Source organism: Cryptomeria japonica, chromosome 4 (genome assembly GCF_030272615.1).
Source record: "Cryptomeria japonica chromosome 4, Sugi_1.0, whole genome shotgun sequence".
NCBI lineage: Eukaryota > Viridiplantae > Streptophyta > Pinopsida > Cupressales > Cupressaceae > Cryptomeria > Cryptomeria japonica.
In genome coordinates, this window is record NC_081408.1 from 257,449,894 (window position 1) to 257,471,297 (window position 21,404).

At 38.8% G+C, this 21,404-nt stretch overlaps 1 protein-coding gene across 1 annotated transcript; it reads left to right on the forward strand.

Moving 5' to 3' along the window:
* The first annotated feature begins 18,140 nt into the window (after nucleotides 1–18,140).
* On the forward strand, nucleotides 18,141–21,122 carry LOC131065432 (protein PLANT CADMIUM RESISTANCE 7-like). Its single transcript, XM_059219088.1, has 5 exons — nucleotides 18,141–18,236; nucleotides 20,208–20,346; nucleotides 20,434–20,505; nucleotides 20,778–20,960; nucleotides 21,073–21,122. Exons 1-5 carry the CDS (start codon nucleotides 18,141–18,143, stop codon nucleotides 21,120–21,122), a joined length of 540 nt encoding a protein of 179 aa, XP_059075071.1.
* The last annotated feature ends 282 nt before the right edge of the window (nucleotides 21,123–21,404 follow it).

The window sequence follows — 21,404 nt, forward strand, 5'->3', positions numbered from 1 at the left end:
ATACACATACATACACATACATACCCATACTTACACACATTCACACATACATATAGACACATACATACATAGATATACATACATAGATACGCATACACACACACCTACATACACACATATGCACATGCACACATACACACATACACACATACATACACACATTCACACACACATGCATACACACACACACACACATACACACACATACACACCTATACATGCACACATTCACACATTTAAACACACAAACATACACATACACACGTACATAAACACACATACATGCACACATTCACACATACATACACACACATACAATCATACATCTGCATACTCATACATATACATACACTCATACACTCACTTACACATACATACACACACATACACTCACCCACACATTAACATATACACATGTACACATACATACTCACACATACACATACATATACATACACACATACTCATACGCATACACATAGATGCATACATACATACACACATACATACACACACATACACACATACATACACACATACATACACACATACTCACACATGTAGACTTACATACACATACACACATACACATACACATACATACACACATACATACACACATACTCACACATTCACACACACATGTACATGCAGATACACATACACACATACACGCATACATACACACACATACACATATACTCATGCACATATATACTCACACATACACATACATATATATCTACACATACTCATACATACACACATTTACATATACACACATGTACATATGCACACATGTACATATACACACATGCACACATATATAGACACACACATGCGTGCACATACATATGTATAAACATACATTTATACACATACACACATACACACATGTACTCATACACACATGCATGCATACACACACATAAACACATACATGTACATATATATACATATATAGAAAAACATACATAATTTTTTTGTAGCCATTTAGATCAAATATCTCAAACAAAAAGACATAATGATCGTTACAACTAGTGATACTATAAAAATTAACGTGACCAATGTGTATGTTCATAGGCCAAATTCTGCCCAATTTCCACGGGTCTCAACATAATCGAAAATACTTCAAACATTTTATTATCCTAAGGTCAATGTTCTGATGGTGGTAACTTCAACCCATAACCTGGAATCTCCATCAGCTCAAGTGTAGGGACACCTTGAGGGGTGTATTCACTAATTTTCATTTTTTGTGAGTGAACAGCTAGGGGCCTCTAGGACTGGAAGGATCACTCTATCACCCTCTTTCTGAAAAGCTACAAGTAGCTTATGCTAAGCTGAGGATTTTTGTCTCATTCCACAAGAGCCTTATGGTGAGTGTCTTAGGGGGAAAACCATCTATCACCTTTCACTGAAGCTATCACAATGTTGAGACCAAAAAGGGTGGGCCACTACTCTAAGGTGTTTAGTGGGGGAAATTCTGCAAAACTTGGTGTCTACCCATGCGGCAGCAACTCATTCAAGAACCCACTCCTCGTTCTCCACATAAGTGCATACACATAGTGCAGATACTAGGGAGTACCAACGATGTAGATACACATCACCAAGGGGTATGTGCACCAAGTTGTGGTACCAAAAGCGGGTCTTAAGATGCCACTTTTTTTTTTTCTGAAATCAGCAAAGTCTGAACTTCAACAATAAATTGAAGATAGTTACACTCCAAATTTGAAGATGCAACAAGAAAAAGAGTCAGAGTGCTTCGAGTCTACTTTCTAAACTACTATTTTTTTTTTAAAATGGTGGAGATTAAGGGCTTCAAAAAGGGGGGCCACAAAAAGTGGTCCTGTTTTTATGCAAAAAACAACACAGTGTCTGTTGTGGCCCCCCTAAAATGTTAACTTTTTTTTTGAATTTTTAAAATCGCTTAGGTGAGAAATTAGCTAACACCTTGTAGTTTATGCCAGAATTTTCAGCTAATTTTTTTAAGAGTATATGATTTTTTACTAATTTTTGAAGTGGACACATCCTAAAAAACAGAAATTTTAGCATGCTCCCCCATAAAATCATTGAAAACAAATAAAAAATCAAAACTTTTTTTTAAAAATTGTGTAGAATGGAGTCTAGTTTCTAAAAATATAATTTTTTTCAAAATCTAATGAACATGTAAAAATCTAGACCCAAAATAGTGCATGTTGGTTTTTGACAAAAAATGGACACACTAACAAAAGAAATTATAAATGAAAGATTAACGAAATCAAAATTTGAAATAAATTACATTTTTGGATAGCTAAGAGGGATCTCAAGTTTACCATGATATTTTTTATTAACTTCATTGAAACACATGCAAACCTGACAGAGAGCACGACCAAAAATATGTCAAAATTTTCAATGTTCTGACAAAAAGACGTCTCTAACCTGAAATGATCATCCAAACCTTTGGGTTGGATGCCCAAGGAAAATCCAAACCATAGGTTTGGTGTTTCCCAAAGCAGGCCATTTGCCACTCGCCAAATATGGCGAGCGCCAAATGTGATGAATGGATATTCCATTTGGCCCATGCCAAATGTGGTCCATATTCCACATTTGGCATGCGCCAAATGTGATGACCCCTTAGGACACCATATGACCCATAAAAACACCTAAGGGGTCATATGGTGTCCTATGGCCCCATAGGACACCATACGACCCTTTAGGTGTCCATACGACCTATAATGACAACATATTATGTCCTAAGGGGTCATAAGACACCATATGACCCCTTAGAACACCATACGACCCATAATGACACCCTATTGTGTCCTAGGGGATCATATGGTGTCCTAAGGGGTCATAGGACACCATATGACCCCTTACGACACCATACGACCCATAATGACATATAAGGGGTCATATGGTGTCCTATGGCCCCATAGGACACCATATGACCCCTTAGGTGTCCATACGACCCATAACGACACCATATTGTGTCCTAATAGGTCATATGGTGTCCTAAGGGGTCATAGGACACCATATGACCCCTTAGGACACCATACAACCCATTACGACACCATATTGTGTCCTAAGGGATCATATGGTGTCCTAAGGGGTCATAAGACACCATATGAACCCTTCGGACACCATACGACCCATAAAGACACCCTATTGTGTCTTAGGGGGTCATATGGTGTCCTAGTGCATCATAGGACACCATATGACCTCTTACGACACCATACGACCCATAACAACACCTAAGGGGTCATATGGTGTCCTATGGCCCCATAGGACACCATATGACCCCTTAGGTGTCCATACGACCCATAACGACACCATATTATGTCCTAAGCGGTCATATGGTGTCCCCTAAGGGGTCATAGGACACCATATGACCCCTTAGGACACCATACAACACATAACAACACCCTATTGTGTCCTAGCGGGTCATATGGCATCCTAAGGGGTCATGTGACACCATATGACCCCTTAGAACACCATACAACCCATAACGACACCTAAGGGGTCATATGGTGTCCTATGGCCCCATAGGACACCATATGACCCCTTAAGTGTCCATACGACCCATAACGACACCGTATTATGTCCTAAGGGGTCATATGGTGTCCTAAGGGTTCATAAGACACCATATGACCCCTTAGGACACCATATGACACATAATGATACCCTATTGTGTCCTAGGGTGTCATATGGTGTCCTAAAGGGTCATAGGACACCATATGACCCCTTACAAAACCATACGACCCATAACAACACCTAAGGGGTCATATGGTGTCCTATCGCCCCATAGGATACCATATGAGCCCTTAGGTGTCCATACGACCCATAATGACACCATATTATGTCCTAAGGGGTCATAAGACAGCATATGACCCCTAAGGACACCATACAACCCATAACAACACCCTATTGTGTCCTAGGGGGTCATATGGTGTCCTAAGGGGTCATAGGACACCATGTGACCCCTTAGGACACCATACAACCCATAACGACATCATATTATGTCCTAAGGGGTCATAAGACACCATATGACCCCTTAGGACACCATACGACCCATAATGACACCCAATTGTGTCGTAGGGGGTCATATGGTGTCCTAAGCGGTCATAGGACACCATATGACCCCTTAGGACACCATACGACCCATAACAACATCTAAGGGGTCATATGGTGTCCTATGGCCCTATAGGACACCATATGACCCCTTAGGTGTCCAAATGACCCATAACGACAGTAGATTATTGTCTAAGGGGTCATATGGTGTCCTATGGGATCATAAGACACCATATGACCCCTTAGGACACTATACGACCCATAATGACACCCTATTGTGTCCTAGGGGGTCATATGGTGTCCTAAGGGGTCATAGGACACAATATGGCCCCTTACGACACCATATGACCCATAACGACACCTAAGGGGTCATATGGTGTCCTATGGCCCCATAGGACACCATATGATGCCTTAGGTGTCCATACAACCCATAACGACACCATATTGTGTCCTAACGGGTCATATGGTGTCCTAAGGGGTCATAGGATACCATACGATGAATAACAACACTATATTGTGTCGTAAGGGGTGATATGGTGTCCTAAGGGGTCATAAGACACCATATGACCCCTTAGGACACCATACAACCCATAACGACACCCTATTGTGTCCTAGCAGCTCATATGGTGTCCTAAAGGGCGATAGGACACCATACGACCCCTTACGACACCATATGACCCATAACGACACCTAAGGGGTCATATGGTGTCCTATGGCCCCATAAGATACCATATGACCCCTTAGGTGTCCATACGAACCATAACAACATGATATTATGCTTTAAGGGGTCATAGGACACCATATGACCCCTTACATGTCCATACGACCCATAACAACACCGTATTGTGTCCTAAGGGGTCATATGGTGTCATAAGGGGTCATAAGACACCATATGACCCCTTAGGGCACCATACGACCCATAACATCACCTTATTGTGTCCTAGGGGGTCATATGGTGTCCAAAGGGGTCATAGGACACGATATGACCCCTTACGACACCATACGACCCATAATGACACCTAAGGGGTCATATGATGTCCTATGGCCCCATAGGACACCATATGACCCATAAGGTGTCCATACGACCCATAACGACACCTAAGGGGTCATATGGTGTCCTATGGCCCCATAGGACACCATATGACCCCTTAGGTGTCTATACGACCCATAACAACACCATATTATGTCCTAAGGGGTCATATGGTGTCCTAAGGGGTCATAAGACACCATATGACCCCATAGGACACCAGACAACCCATAATGACACCCTATTGTGTCCTAGCGGGTCATATGGTGTCCTAAGGGGTCGTAGGACACCATATGACCCCTTACGACATCATACGACCCATAACAACACCTAAGGGGTCATATGGTTTCCTATGGCCCCATAGGCCACCATATGACCCCTTAAGTGTCTATACAACCTATGACAACACCATATTATGTCCTAAGGGGTCATATGGTGTCCTAAGGGGTCATAGGACACCATATGACCCCTTAGGTATCCATACGACCCATAACGACACCATATTATGTCTTAAGGGGTCATAAGACACCATATGACCCCTTAGGACACCATACGACCCATAATGACACCCTATTGTGTCCTAGGGGGTCATATGGTGTCCTAAGGGGTCATAGGACACCATATGACCCCTTACAGCTAAGGGGCCATATGGTGTCCTAAGACCTAGGGGGTCATATGGTGTCCTAAGGGGTCATAGGACACCATATGACCCCTTACGGCTAAGGGGCCATATGGTGTCCTAAGGGGTCATAGGACACCATATGACTCCTTACGACACCATACGACCCATAACGACACCTAAGGGGTCATATGGTGTCCTATGGCCCCATAGGACACCATATGACCCCTTAGGTGTCCATACGACCCATAAAAACACCATATTATGTCGTAAGGGGTCATAGGACACCATATGACCCCTTAGGACACCATACGACCCATAACGACACCTTATTATGTCCTAAGGGGTCATAAGACACCATATAACCCCTTAGGACACCATACGACCCGTAATGACACCCTATTGTGTCCTAGGGGGTCATATGGTGTCCTAAGGGGTCATAAGACACCATATGACCCCTTAGGACACTATACGACCCATAATGACACCTAAGGGGTCATATGGTGTCTTAGGACACCATATTATGTCCTAAAAAATCATACGGTTTAATTTTTATGGTTGTGGCTATCAAACTATAGTGTATAGAGTAGAAATTTATCAAAGGTTAAAAAATTTCAGTGGAAGTCATTTGGCTAGTGCCATATTTGGTGCTAGCCAAATGAGCTGCACAAAAAAAAGGTTATAGGGTATAGAGTAGAAATTTATCTACGGTAAAAAATTTCAATGGAAGTCATTTGGCGCTAGCCAAATGAGCTGCACAAAAAAAAGGTTATAGGGTATAGTGTTAGTGTTTAGTTTAAGGTAAAAAATTTCAATGCACCATATTTGGCGCTAGCCAAATGAGCTGCACTAAAAAATAGTTATATGGGACCCTTGACCCATGATCCAAGCCCACATTCTCTCATTTTGTCTTCTTTCTGCGCATGATCAGACAAATAAATGCTTTTTGCATGGTGTTGACATTTTATGCAAGATTATTTTATACATTCCATTAGCTCTCCACCTTTTTTTTCATTTGGCAACGTCAAAGAGGAAGAACATAGTTTTTTTTATCAAATTTGAATAATTGAGGTAATATTTTCTTGTTTTTAGAATTCAAATACTTATTAAGTGTTATTTTGTTTAAATGTTAGAATAAAAGTGTGAGTCAAAATTGACTATAATCCTATTAGATTTACATCAGATTTAACAATGCATTTGAAGGAAGTTGCATAAGAAAATTATTTGTTTAGTGGTTTAAAACAAAATTTGCAATTTCATACATCCTTTTTAAGATCTTATGAAATAATTTAGAAAAGGAATACATGAAATAATTTCAATTTCATATATCCATTTTAACATATGCATAATCATCATCATGCCGAGGAAATGACCAAAAAATGTAACACCGGAAGAGCGTGAAGCTAAGAATGCAAAAAAAGAGAAGGAATGAAGCAACTTCATGAACAAAGGAAATTGAATACCATAGAAGAAGAGGTGTCAATTGAAGAGGTGCTAATTGAAGAGGAACATGAAATATCCATCCAATCTAAGAGAGAGACAAAATTGGCCACACAAAGGCAATGGATGCAAAACCTTCGTGCAATGAGACAATTGAATCCCGAGGTTGAGAGCATGTCTACCACAATTCAAGTTGAAGGCACCCCATCTCTTACATCTCAAGTTGAAGGCACACCATCTCTTATTGGCACACCATTGGTGTCTACAACATCTCATATTGAATGCACTCCCTCTATGACATTTGACATTGCAAGTGCTTGACGACTGACATCAAGTATTGGAGCTTCACCATTGTGTACACCTCAATTTCAAGGTATGTCATAATTTTCATCTCCGGTTGAAGGTATGCTACCTATCCCTAATGTTGTTGACATTCCTAATCTTGAGATAACTCAAATTTTGAGAAGACCTCCTAGAGTTTTGCATAGAAAGCCTAAGTATTTGATTGATATTGATGCTAATGTTTTGAAACCAATGGTTGACAGGTTTCCAAAGCATACTTGTCAAAGACATGCTAACCGGATATGGAAAATATTTTTTGAGCCTTTAAATGAGACAAGAAGATGTCAACTATTTGTTGAAATGATGAGAAATCTGAAATTTAGGCCTATAATGAAGATTCTTGGGCTAAGAACATCAATTGAATCAAGTGACAAATCTATTGTGAAGAGTCTGATGAATGCATATGATACTATTGGTTCTAACTCATGCACAAAAGATAGTAATGCCACACGACGTGTCATTACATCAACAATTGTAAGCACTCAAACTAAGAAAGCTCGCCTCCTTAGAAAGACAAGTAAACAATTGAAGGTAAGTAGACAAACTCTAATGAGAGCTTTGGGAAGGCAACAAAGAGTGGATGATCCATATAACAATGAGTTATGGACATTTTCTGGTAGATTACCATGGAAAGATAAAGCAATTGTTGAAGCCTTGAGATCCCTAATTGAATATTTTTGGAAGAATAACACAAGGGTCTCTCCAAATCAAAGAGATGTTGTAAGAAGGAGGATTGGTAGTAAAATCCATGATCCACATCCAAAACATTTTTTGGATATGACTCAAACACAATTTTTTGCCAAGTTTCAACGTATGTATCCTCAAATAAAAATTAGTCAAAGGTTCTTTGAAATGATAAAGCCTTTTTATGTCAAAATAAATCACACACGCACAACTTGTTGTTGTAGAGTACATATTGAATTTTCTAACCATTATGATGTTTATCAACACATATGTATAGATTTGCATGCTAACAATGTTTTGCAGGAATGCAACATAAATGGTCCATCAACATCTTCAAGGGAATTCATATCTAGCATCTTATGTGAAAGAGTAGATGGTCAAGTATATTACAATAAGTGTTGCTTGGATGGCACATGTGTTGATTGTGGTGGATTGTGACATTTACAAATTTGTCAACATATGGATATTGGACAAGAAATTGGTAATGAATTAGTAGAATTTGAAAAATATAAGATAGTGGCCTACATGCTAAAAGATGGAAAAGAAGCAAAAAGGTGTGATTTGGTTAGTGAGAAGATTCCTGTGTATCAGTTTATGGGCATCTTTCATAAGAATATAGTGTATGAGTATGCAAGGCATAACCATCGAGCTCGTTGGTTGGACTCACAATTCAAGCTATGCAAGGACACATTTCCACTTCATACAATCGTTTCAATTGTTGACTTTGCAGAGAACTACACACTACAACCGCAGAATGAGGTGCAATCACAATATTAAAACTCCACACAAGTTGCCATATTTGTGCATATAGCATTCATTCATGCACATGATAGTATTGAAGAGGATAGGAAGATATTGAGGGAGTGTCATTTTTACATCAGTGATGATCGCTCACACTCTACAGAGTTTGTGCAAGGTTGTTTTCAGATATTCTACAATGATTTGGCTAGCCAAGGCATATCATTCTGTCAACTTATCATATGGTCAGATAATTGTGCATCGCAATTTAAGAACTCTCAGATGTTTTATTGGTTGAGTAGGATGCATAAGTTGACTGCTATTCAACATATGTGGAATTTCTCTGAGGCTGAGCATGGAAAAGGGGAGCATGTATTAAAAGAGCTTTAGCATGAGAAGAGTTAAAGTACAAAGGGAATGCAAACTTGAAAGATGCAAAATCAATTGTTCAATGGTGAAATGATACAATTGGTCTAGGTAATCAAGGTAAGTCTTTAGTTCGCAGATTTTTTGGGTTGGTAGATGATACTAACATTGCAAAATTAGAAGATTGTTGTACATTGACATGATCAAGTGAGTTGCACTCTTTCAAAAGCTTTAATGCAGGTTCATGGACTATCCATACACGGTGGATGGAATGTTATTGTTCTTCAAGTAGAGATGGTGCCTATAATGACTGTGAGTCAAAGGACTGGGTGGACAAATGGTGTATGAGACCTCTAATCCCACTTGAGACATATCGACCTCCAAGTGCACTACAACTCACACAGATGGAAGCATCAATTGACTTTGACCATGTGTCAGATTTAGTCCAACCAGGTAAATTATCTGTAAAGCGGAAAAATCGAACCCTAGTCGTTCTCCCCTCCCCAACTCCGAGGAGAGAGAAGGGAGGGTCACTAGGGTTGATGATTTTCACTTAGGAGAGACTTTACATTCAAAAGAGGGGTTGAAACCCACAAGATCCAATCCCACGCAATGCAAGATTGGATTCTAAATGGGTTTCAAGGGTTAAGACATCAAGGATACCCTCTTTTGTAAAGAAATGTAGATAGAATGATTGAACTAGGAATGCATGTAAAATAGGAAAGATTTGCTTATAAATAGAGATAGGGATATGGGATGAAGCTGCGGACCTGGAATTAGCAGTAAAATGTCGAGACGGTGCTGATCTGCAAATTTGAGCGAAAGTTGACGGGACGATGGCGCCCGGCGTGCACACGGTCCTCTGAAAAATCCGCAAAACGAAGGTGGATCTATTCGTATCTGCACAAGGATTCCAGATCTTCAATTACAGCCGCGTACCTACAACCTACACACAGAAAAGAGAGGATGATTGGGGGGTTAGGGATGAGGGGTTGGCCTTTAGGTCAAACCCCGGTTTTGGAATTAACCAAGGAATGAGAATGCTGTAAATGTAAATGTTTGTAATGTAAACAAGTACTGATACCTTGTTGTAAGAATGTTTGTATTCTTACATGCGAAGGTGTAATGTATGTAGTATGTAATGTGTTGTATGTGATCTCCTCTTCAATGGTTGAATCCTTGTCTTGAATGCAACACTTAGCCTTGAATGGAGACTTAGAATGATCAATTGCTTGAAGGAATGCTTGAATGCTTGAATGCTTGAATGCTTGAATGCTTGAATGTTTGAATATTTCTTTCGCCTCTTTTTTCCATCTTCCTAAAATGGGAGAGGAAATGTAGTTTATATACTTGTCAATTAGGGCTGATAGACTGATTTTCCCGACCTTAGGCCGACCAGGAAATATTATTTTCCAATTTGCAAACTTAAAGACCCGAAGCCCCAAAAGAGACTAGGCCCAAAATAGGGCCAGGGACCAGGGCGCTGGGCGCCATGGTCCTGGGGGACCAGGGCGCTGGACGCCCTATTCCTGAAGGACCAGGGCGCTAGGTGCCATGGACCCACCTCCAGGGGCAGCAGGGTGCAAGGAGGATCAGGCCAGGGTGCTGAGAAATGCAGTTTTTGATGTCATGAACAAGTTTCAGGGTCTCCATTCAGGTTCCATGTTGCATCGCCATCGTGAAGACCCAAATGCAGTCGAAATTGCAAGTGTCGCAATTTTAGGACGCTACATTATCCACATGCAATTTTTTGTACTTTAATATTTTACCTTAGTTGTTTGCTATATTCTTCTCACTTTATAATTGCAGGGCATGTTTATGCATTAATTGTAGCTGAAGACAATGAAGAAGGAACAAATTATTACCTATGTCGTTGTGTGGATGCAAAAAAGAAATTGGATCGCCCTGTGGTAGATAGAGAAAATATTGAGTACCACACAGGATCAGTAGTTGTTACTGGTACATGGCTTAGAAGGTACCCAGTGAAGAAGTCTTACTTGTGGTTGTTTGAGGACTTCGAGACACATAGGAAGATTCTTCATTATTCTAACCTTGTTGTAGCTTCAAATGTTCATTTGATCAGATATGGGGGTAGACCACTAAACAAGAACCTATGGAAGGTTCATGAGTCTGACCATGAGGCCATACTAGACATGATAAAGAGTAGAACAGATCCAGATGGTTCATTGGATTAAATGTAAATGTAAAAAATTGTAATATCAATCTTATTTGGATATATGTACATGACTTGTATTTTTGACTACTCGAGGCATTGTAATATAATAAATTATGTTTTTGTCTTGTTTTGTGTGATTTTATGTAAATAATGTCATTTTAGACCATTAGAGATTACATGGGATCATTTCATGAAGTATACCCTGCTAATATGGTAAAATATGTAAAAAATGCTCATTTGTTGTTAATCACTCAAAGTGTGAAAAATTGTCAAAATTCGGCATGGTTTTTCTCGATGTTAGTGATATGTAAGAACAATCTATCTAATCCTACGGGGTCATGTTATGGAACTCTAAAAAAGCCTCTCTTAGTTTGGGTAGACTCAGATCCAGTTTCTCGTGGTGACTCTTTCTCAGTTGTGACAAAAAGCATCAGATGAGTTCAATGAAAAGTTGCACAATGCCCCATATTTCAATCCGCTCATCGCGGCACCAAACCGTCAGCTTGTACACATCAAGGTGGTCGGGTTTACACTAGAAATGCATTCTTTTTTCTCTCCAACTCAACCGATCGTTGTGGGCCACACCCTGGTAGCCAAATCGCCCAAGTGCTCAAATTGCTCAAAGTTGTCAATATTCGGCATCGCGTTTCTCCATGCCCGTTAATCATAAGAAAAATCCATCTAATCCTATGGGGTCATGTTATGGCACTTTAAAAAAGCCTCTCTCGGTTTGGGTAGACTCGGATCTATTTGCTCGTGGCGACTCTTTCTCGGTTGTGACAAAAAGCGTCAGATGAGTTCAATGAAAAGTTGCACAATGCCCCATCTTTCAATCCGCTCGTCATGGCACCAAACCATCAACTCGTACATGTTAGGGTGGATGGGTTTACGCTAGGAATTCCTTCTTTTTGCTCTCCAACTCACTCGATCGTTGCAGGCCACACCCTAGTAGCCAAATCGCCCAAGTGCTCAAATTGCTCAAAGTTGTCAATATTCAGCATCGCGTTTCTCCGCGCCCGTTAATCATAAAAATGATCCATCTGATCCTATGGGGTCGTGTTATGGCACTCTAAAAAAGCCTCTCTCAGTTTGGGTAGACTCGAATCCAGTTGCTCGTGGCGACTCTTTCTCGGTTGCGACAAAAAGCATCAGATGACTTCAATGAAAATTTGCAAAATACCCCATCTTTCAATCTGCTTGTCGTGGCACCGAACCATTAGCTCGTACGCGTTGAGGTGGCCAGGTTTATGCTAGGAATGCCTTCTTTTTTCTCTCCAACTCGCTCTATCGTTGCGGGCCACACCCTAGCAACTAAATCACCCAAGTGCTCAAATTGCTCAAAGTTGTCAATATTCGACATCGTGTTTCTTTGTGCCCGTTAATCATAAGAAAGATTTGTCTAATCCTACGGGGTCATGTTATGGCACTCTAAAAAAGCCTCTCTTGGTTTGGGTAGAATCGGATTCAGTTGCTCATGGTGACTCTTTCTCAGTTGCGACAAAAAGCATCAGATGAGTTCAATGAAAAGTTGCACAATGCCCCATCTTTCAATCCACTCGTCGTGGCACCGAAATGTCAGCTCATACACATTGCGGTGGCTGTGTTTACTCTAGGAATGCCTTCTTTTTTCTCTCCAACTCGCCTGATTGTTGTGGGCCACACCCTAGCAGCCAAATCACCCAAGTGCTCAAATTGCTCAAAGTTGTCAATATTCAGCATCGCGTTTCTCCATGCCCGTTAATCAAAAGAATGATCTATGTGATCCTATGGGGTCATGCTATGGCACTCTAAAAAATCCTCTCTCAGTTTGGGTAAACTTGGATCCAGTTGCTCGTGATGACTCTTTCTCGATTGTGATAAAAAGCGTCAGATGAGTTCAATGAAAAGTTGCACAATGCCCCATCTTTCAATCCGCTCGTCACGACACCAAACTGTTAGCTCGTACACATTAGGGTGGCTATGTTTATGCTAAGAATGCCTCCTTTTTTCTCTCCAACTTGCCCGATTGTTGCGGGCCACACCCTAGCAGCCAAATTGCCCAAGTGCTCAAATTGCTCAAAGTTGTCAATATTCGGCATCGCGTTTGTCCATGCCCATTAATCATAAGAATGATCCATCTGATCCTACGGGGTTATGTTATGGCACTCTAAAAAAGCCTCTCTCGGTTTGGGTAGACTCGAATCCAGTTGCTCGTGGCAACTCTTTCTTAGTTGCGACAAAAAGCATCAGATGAGTTCAATGAAAAGTTGCACAATGCCCCATCTTTCAATCCGCTCGTCGCAGCACCGAACCATCAACTTGTATGCATCAGGGTGCCCAGTTTTATGCTAGGAATGCCTTCTTTTTTCTCTCCAACTCACCCGATCGTTGTGGGCCACACCCTAGCAGCCAAATCGCCCAAGTGCTGAAATTGCTCAAAGTTGTCAATATTCGGCATCGTGTTTCTCCATGCGCGTTAATCATAAGAATGATCTATCTGATCCTACAAGGTCATGTTATGGCACTTTAAAAAATCCTCTCTCGGTTTGGGTAGACTCGGATCCATTTGCTCGTGGCAACTCTTTCTCGGTTGTGACAAAAAGCGTCAGATGAGTTCAATGAAAAGTTGCACAATGCCCCATCTTTCAATTCGCTCATCGCGGCACCGAACCGTCAACTTGTATGCATCAGGGTGGTCATTTTTATGCTAGGAATGCCTTCTTTTTTCTCTCCAACTCACCCGATCGTTGCGGGCCACACCCTAGCAACCAAATCGCCCAAGTGCTCAAATTGCTCAAAATTGTCAATATTCGGCATCGTGTTTCTTTGTACCCGTTAATCATAAGAATGATCCATCTGATCCTGCGGGGTCATGTTATGGCACTCTAAAAAAGCCTCATTTGGTTTGGGTAGACTTGGATCCAGTTGCTCGTGGCAACTCTTTCTTTGTTGCGACAAAAAGCATCAGATGAGTTCAATTAAAAGTTGCACAATGCCCCATCTTTCAATCTGCTCGTCGTGGTACCGAACTGTCAGCTCGTACACGTCGAGGTGGTCGGGTTTACGCTAAGAATGACTTCTTTTTGTTCTCCAACTCGCCCGATCGTTGCAGGCCACACCCTAGCAGCCAAATCGCCCAAGTGCTCAAATTGCTCAAAGTTGTCAATATTCAGCATCGCGTTTCTCCATGCCCGTTAATCATAAGAATGATCCGTCTGATCTTGTGGGGTCGTGTTGTGGCACCGAACCGTCAGCTCATATGCGTTGGGGTGGCTTATGTCTTAGATTACAAACACATATTTAGGTTCAAAGCTTAAGTAATAATAAACTTTGTGCAATTATTCATCTAATCATTTGTACTGCAATTATGAATAACCATGATAAATGATTTGCATTAACCAAAAAGCTACAAATCCATGCAACATTGTATACCGTTAAAACTATCAAATATATCCAATACAAACAAATAGGCTTGCCATAAGCCATATGGTCTTAGAATTTCACATATTCATAAAACAAAACATATGTTCAAAATTGCTATAAAGGAATACAACATGATATCCAATAAAGTCAAATAGGGGCTTGCCAAAAGACATATGGACATAGAATGTCACATATTCGTAATACAAAACATATGTTCAAATTTGCCATATAGGCATACAACATGGTATCTAATAAAGTCAAATAGGAGCTTGCCAAAAGCCATATGGCGATATAATGTCACATATTTGTAATACAAAACATATGTTCAAAATTTCCATATAGGCATACAACATAGGACCCTATTCTATTCATTTCCCTCTAGGGGAAGGAAACAGATCACGAGATATCTTTGCCTGTCGAGGGGATGGAGATGTATATGATGTAGGTATCTTTCGAGTACATCCACTCGACCTCCTCTCCAGACTTTTTTGTAACTCCACCTGATACAATGAAAAGAATGAAGTTAGACTATACAAAAATTGAATTTTAGAATGACATATAATAGAATAGTGACTTACCGCATACAAATAATCATGATGTTCATCCACAAAAAGTGCATGTTCATGATCTAGAGTGACAAGCCCCTCCTGTAAGCATCACAATATAAATTAAACTAAATACAAGTGTCGTTAAAATTTTCAATAACATATTATTAAGATAACAAATGTAATGCTAAATCTACTAAATTTACAAATATGTCTCATACTTCTGTTAAAGCAGTTGAACTTGCTATTGCTGCAGCAACAACATGCTCCATTGATGTGCAGACAACAGGGGGAGTATCTGAATTCAACATCTGAAAATTAAACAAAGTATATTGATTAATCGCCAAAACTATCTATATTATTTAATAACAACATTAAAGATAAATTGTTTACCTGGGTGAAAGATTGTCGATGAAATACACTACGAGGTGTTGATGTTGAAGCTCTAGCATCAAACTATTTGACATCCAAAATGAGTAATTAGAAAATCATTCCCACAAGGTTCAACTATCTACATATAATAATTATATTTTTTCACTCGTTGTATCCCTGTGGAGTCAACAAAGTAGTGAAAAAGGGTGTTGTAGGAATGTTGCTAGTATTGTGAACACTTTGACCCTGATTTTTTTATCATAATAATTTACTAATTTAGATATATTCTCAAATTTACATATAAGATTTAATAAAAAGAATGAAATGAACTTGTAATGAAATTCACCTAGGTATCAATGCCAAATGTTTCATTCAGCAAGGATTCTATCATGACAATGTTCTCTGTAGCAAACTCTGCTCGTGCACGTGCATTCTCAGAACTATTAGGATCATAAGTGCAAAGTGAACCACAAGATCGACAAAAATGAGCTAGAACTCGATGCCTAGAAGAATCAACATCATCACTCGCATCACCCTCTACTAGAGGACTAGCATACTGTATAAGGGTTTGAGTGAGTGAGCTAATCGAGTCTAGAATTTTGACCTCAATACTCCTTCACAATGGAAGGAATAATAACATGCTCCACCATAGGTCTAGCCAAGGGTCTTGGTGGGAGATTTGGATCACGCTGTGCACCCTCTCTATCATGCAAGGAACCCCCACCTCTACCTTGGAAATCTAGAAAATCAAAATAGTTTGGGATCTCATTAAGGACAAACTCACAGTAGAGTTTTCTCAAAAAGTATTGGGGTACCTCATGATTATTGCATGGGGGCTGATCAAATACCATCCACCACCTATCCAAAAAATTGTTCTTAATCCCTTCATGATGACACCAATGAATAGGGAATCTCCTACATCCAGGGTGTAAAGGTTGATTCGTTCGGGGGTCCGTAAAAAGAGCACACAAGTCAAATTTATTAATTTTCTTTTTCTTCACTACCGCATATGATAATTTGTCAGCATAAAATTGCTTTTGTTCTTCCTTCTTACGGGACCAAAAATTTATTTGCCCACTCACAGATTCTATGTGAGATACAATAGATTGCAAAGAACTGGCAAGGTTTGTCCTATGAGAGTTTGTTCTAGTGGGATATTTTAGCCTTGTGATTAAACCTTCAAGCTCTTTTTGGCTATTTTCTAGTTGACCTAATAGGTTTTCTTGTGTACCTATGGGGTGTCTAGGGATTGGAGGAGGTTCTTGATGTGCTTCTTCTTCAATATGGTCTTCATGAGGAAGTTCTTGATGTGCTTCTTCTTCAACATGGTCTTCATGAGGAGTTGATTGATGCGCTTCTTCTTCAATATGGTCTTCATGAGGAGGTGATTGAGTTTTTTCAACATTTTCTTGTCTAATCTCATTTCCTGATAATGAAAATAAATTTAAATCAATAAACCTAGTTTAATCTTCAAATTAATAAAAGAAATGAGAATAAGAAAATAAAAATACATACCTCTTTGAGCTCTTCGATGGTGTGGCAGAATTTTGATGAGAGATGGACAACTTAGTGCCCAATTTCAAGCTTTTACAAAGGGCGAGCGCAAGAAAATAGCACCCAAAAACACCAAAACACGGGTTTGGAATGCAAAAATGCAGAGCAAGGTTTTTTTGTTGTTTACAATGCACATAAGACACACACCTTATAAGGCATGCGCACTATAGGGCGTACGCCCTATAGTGTGTGCGCCTTATGCACTTTTTAATTTTTTTTTAAAGTGTGGCACCTTTTTGGTACCACAACTTCATGCATATACCCCAAGGTGTTGAATCTTTCACCTAACGTATAAATTTATATAGCGGGCTGAAGAGAGTACCGCTTGGATCGTTCCCCTCTCGCTAGTCTTATAGGCTTCTCGAGAGCTTAGGCCCTTCTACCTAAAAACAAGATGATAACAATTTCTCTTACACCCAATGCCCAATGGAAGACAAGGGGATTTCAGATACTTTTGTTATCATCTTTAGGGTTCTATCTAAACACAAAGCATGCTAAAGGCATAAAACACCTCAAACAAGTTAATTAACCCCAATATGGAATAAAGATGTCTAAACTAGAAAGGAAAAGAAAACATACATATAGACAAACTTTCTAATGGTATTTAAATGAAAAATGGGTGAAAAATCAAATTCTACACATAATTTAAATATTAAAATATTAATAAATTAAAATTAACATAAAAAATATTAAATTGAATAAAAAATACCTTGTAAAAGTCGTCACCAATATATCCAAATTGTTGTCAAATTGACCCTGATAATCTAGATGGTTGACTTCACAAATAAAACAAAAAAAAACAAAAATATATTTTTGTCCCTTGGTCGGATGGGGGACCAAGTTTGGCAGGCAAGAGTCCAGCCGGACTCCCTGGCTAGACTGTTCGATGTGGCCTGCCATGTGGCACCAAAATGGCCATTTGCTGTGCATTTTCACTTGATTGAACTTCTGGCCAATTTTTCATCACACAGATTTTTTTTTTTTACATAAAATAAAAAATATGCTTTTGTAGAGCTCGAAGTCATGAATCCAATCATATAATGTTTTTACTATTTTGATAATTTTTAATATTTTTTATTAAGTAAACATTGCGAGTATCTTTTTAATGTTTTAAAAAAGGTTGATTAGAAATTAAAAAAAAAATATTAAATGAAATTAAAAGAAAATTAAAAAATTAATTTTCACTAGATGGGAGAATCTTCTCAAAAAGGTTTTTTTTTTGTTAATGATAAATTTAGTAGTCCAAAGGTGATTCCGAATGAAACCTGTCAAATTTAGCTATGTTGGACTTCAAAATATATTATAATGAGAAAAATATACGTCAAAAATAATTTTTATTTTTTTAACAATGCATTTATATGTTCTCTATTAGGAAAAATAAGTCCATTTTCATTATTTTTTGGTGACGCCGACTAGAACACCTGATTTTCAGCATTTTTCAGCAATGAAAAATCTGTCTTTGAATTTATAAAAAAAATATCATTTTTTTTCCTAAAAAAATAAAAAAATAATAGACATAAATTTCATTGATATTTCTACAATTTATTAGTTTACATTATTTTAAAATTCAATTTACAAATGCCACTTTTATGCTGTCGAAGTTAAACAGTTTTAGTTCTGTTGGTCGATATCTTTATAAAAGTGTGACACAACATTGTGTTTTTACCTTGGGGCAATGCCCCATGTATAGTTGTTAGACTCTTATTGCCTTCCACTAACCATAGGGGCCATTCCCCTCCTTATGGATGACAACATGAATGTAAAGACATCAAATTTCCACAATCCATGAAATTTGTCATAACTACTTGATTATGTTGTATGCTAGTTTTTTGCATCAAACTAGCGCACAATCTAATCTAGAAGTAGTTATGACCAACATGGTTGTAAGATGGTCACGACTCTTAGTCACATGCCTACCAACCATCTGCTAGAAGAGTTAGGAACCAATCTACTCATGTCTAGTCACAACCCTTTTGTCTGTTGTCAAGCTCTTCTTAACCTCATGATAAAGATCTCATGATTGGCCAAATTCTAGTAAATTCTTGTGCCTAGCTCTTGCTATTTCTCTAATTCATACTACTCAAATGCATGTTGAGGATGATAATGAAGATGTTTGTGTTATTACTAGTCAAGAAGTCCTATTGATGTGGCTAGCCAAATGACTAGGGCTCTTCTCCACCTTTCATTAACATAACTCTTACAATTTAACAACTTTGTTTTTTATTTATTTTATTGTTTGATTTTAAGTGTGCATTAACTTTGATAATATATTTTCTCCCAACATTTTTTTATGAATAATGTAAAATTTATCTTTTTATAATATAAAAGTTAACATAACCATTTTCAAATAAAAATGAGGAGTTTGAAATTATCCTCCGTACTGTTATTCGCATTAGATAAGGATATTTATTTCCTGTGGATTACGCCACAGAATTCCATCAACTCTGTTCCCAATGTATTCAGATTACAGGATTCAAAAGTCAAACTGGTAGGGCGAATTTGTTTTGGCCCATAGCAAGCGATCGGATACCAACCAGTTTTAACAATAATTATTATTTTCTTAAGTACAATATAAGCGTGTCCTGCTAAAACAATTTACTGCTTGAAGTTGCAAAACATGAACAGGGAATTCAGCTTTCCTGGAAGCAACCCCATACATTTATATTCTTAAAGCACACCGAGTAGTTCCCAATTAATTGCTCAAACTGTTAACAACTGCACAGTGCACACACAGTATTTACATTTGAAGATTGGATTCTCCCTGGCAAATTCATGATTTGGGCATATAAATCTGATACAATATGATCAATCTAACAAAAACCCATTACAAGAAATCCTAGACCCATTTCTTATTCATAACCTCTGTAAAACTATTGTGAAATCATGTATTGGCAGCAGCAGAAGCATTACGCAAATGAAGGAGTTCCAGGCTACGCTTCGGCACCTCCAAAGAAGGCACCATGTCCTTGGTATCTCTCTGGCTCTTCCACATGGTCCACAGGCCTTTGTGACTGCACCCATGACTGTCGTACCTGTAAGTGCCTCTTCCTCCACCCATTATATCTTTCTTAACAGATATAACACCCAATAATCGTTGATGAAAGATAGTATCGATATTCAGGCTGTCTGACATGTTTCTGCCCCTGCATTACATTTGGGAGAGTGGCAGAGGTTGTAGACCATGGCCGAACAAGTAAGTCAATTTTATAAATTAAAGATCTTTCATAGCAAACACATAACAAAGGTAAATCATGATTTTTGTGCAATTCAGAAAAGAAATTCTTAAACAGATCAGTATATGGTTGTGTGTCTGTGAAACATGAAAGCAGATTAGAAGAAGGCCACAAATTTACAGGGAAATAAGAATGAGATTAACCTAAACAATTATGAACTGATCATTTTTGTATGATTGGTCTGGTGTGACATCTATCCTGACAGCCTGCTGCACTCTGGGATTATATACAGGTTTATTGTTGGCTGTGGGCGTTGGACGTTTGTATTCAAGCCAATATCGAAGAAAACTACGAGCACAGTATGATCTGCCTAAGGAGCCATGTGGTGATTGTTGTGTGCATCTGTGCTGTACAAGCTGCGCTGTGTCTCTGGAACACAGAGAACTTAAAGAACGAGGACTTAATCCATCTGCAGGTATATAACTACAGCAACTTAACAATGCTTGTCCATTTTAGTATTCAATCTTTAGCACAAACTCGAAACTAAAGGAATTTATTTCTAATCTTTGTAAATTTTGTTTATTTAGGTTGGATAAATCTTCCAATGACTCCTCCAACAGCTTATCAAGGCATGTAGAAGTGAAACACTCCTTAATAAATTGGCGAAGGGAGGAAATGGTGCTGTTACGCGGCTATATCTTAAATTATCTGTGTCTCTAGTACAACATATAAACTTGCACTTTTTGTTTTAAATAAATTGTGTTTTCTCTTCTGTATATTTGCTCGTTTGGGAAAATGGACTTTGCTGAGCTCTGCATGTCCATCATGCTACGAGACAGTGTATTAACTTGTCACCCACTCATTCGATGGGCGATTTAAAATTTATTTATTATTTCATATTTTAGTGGTATTACTTAGA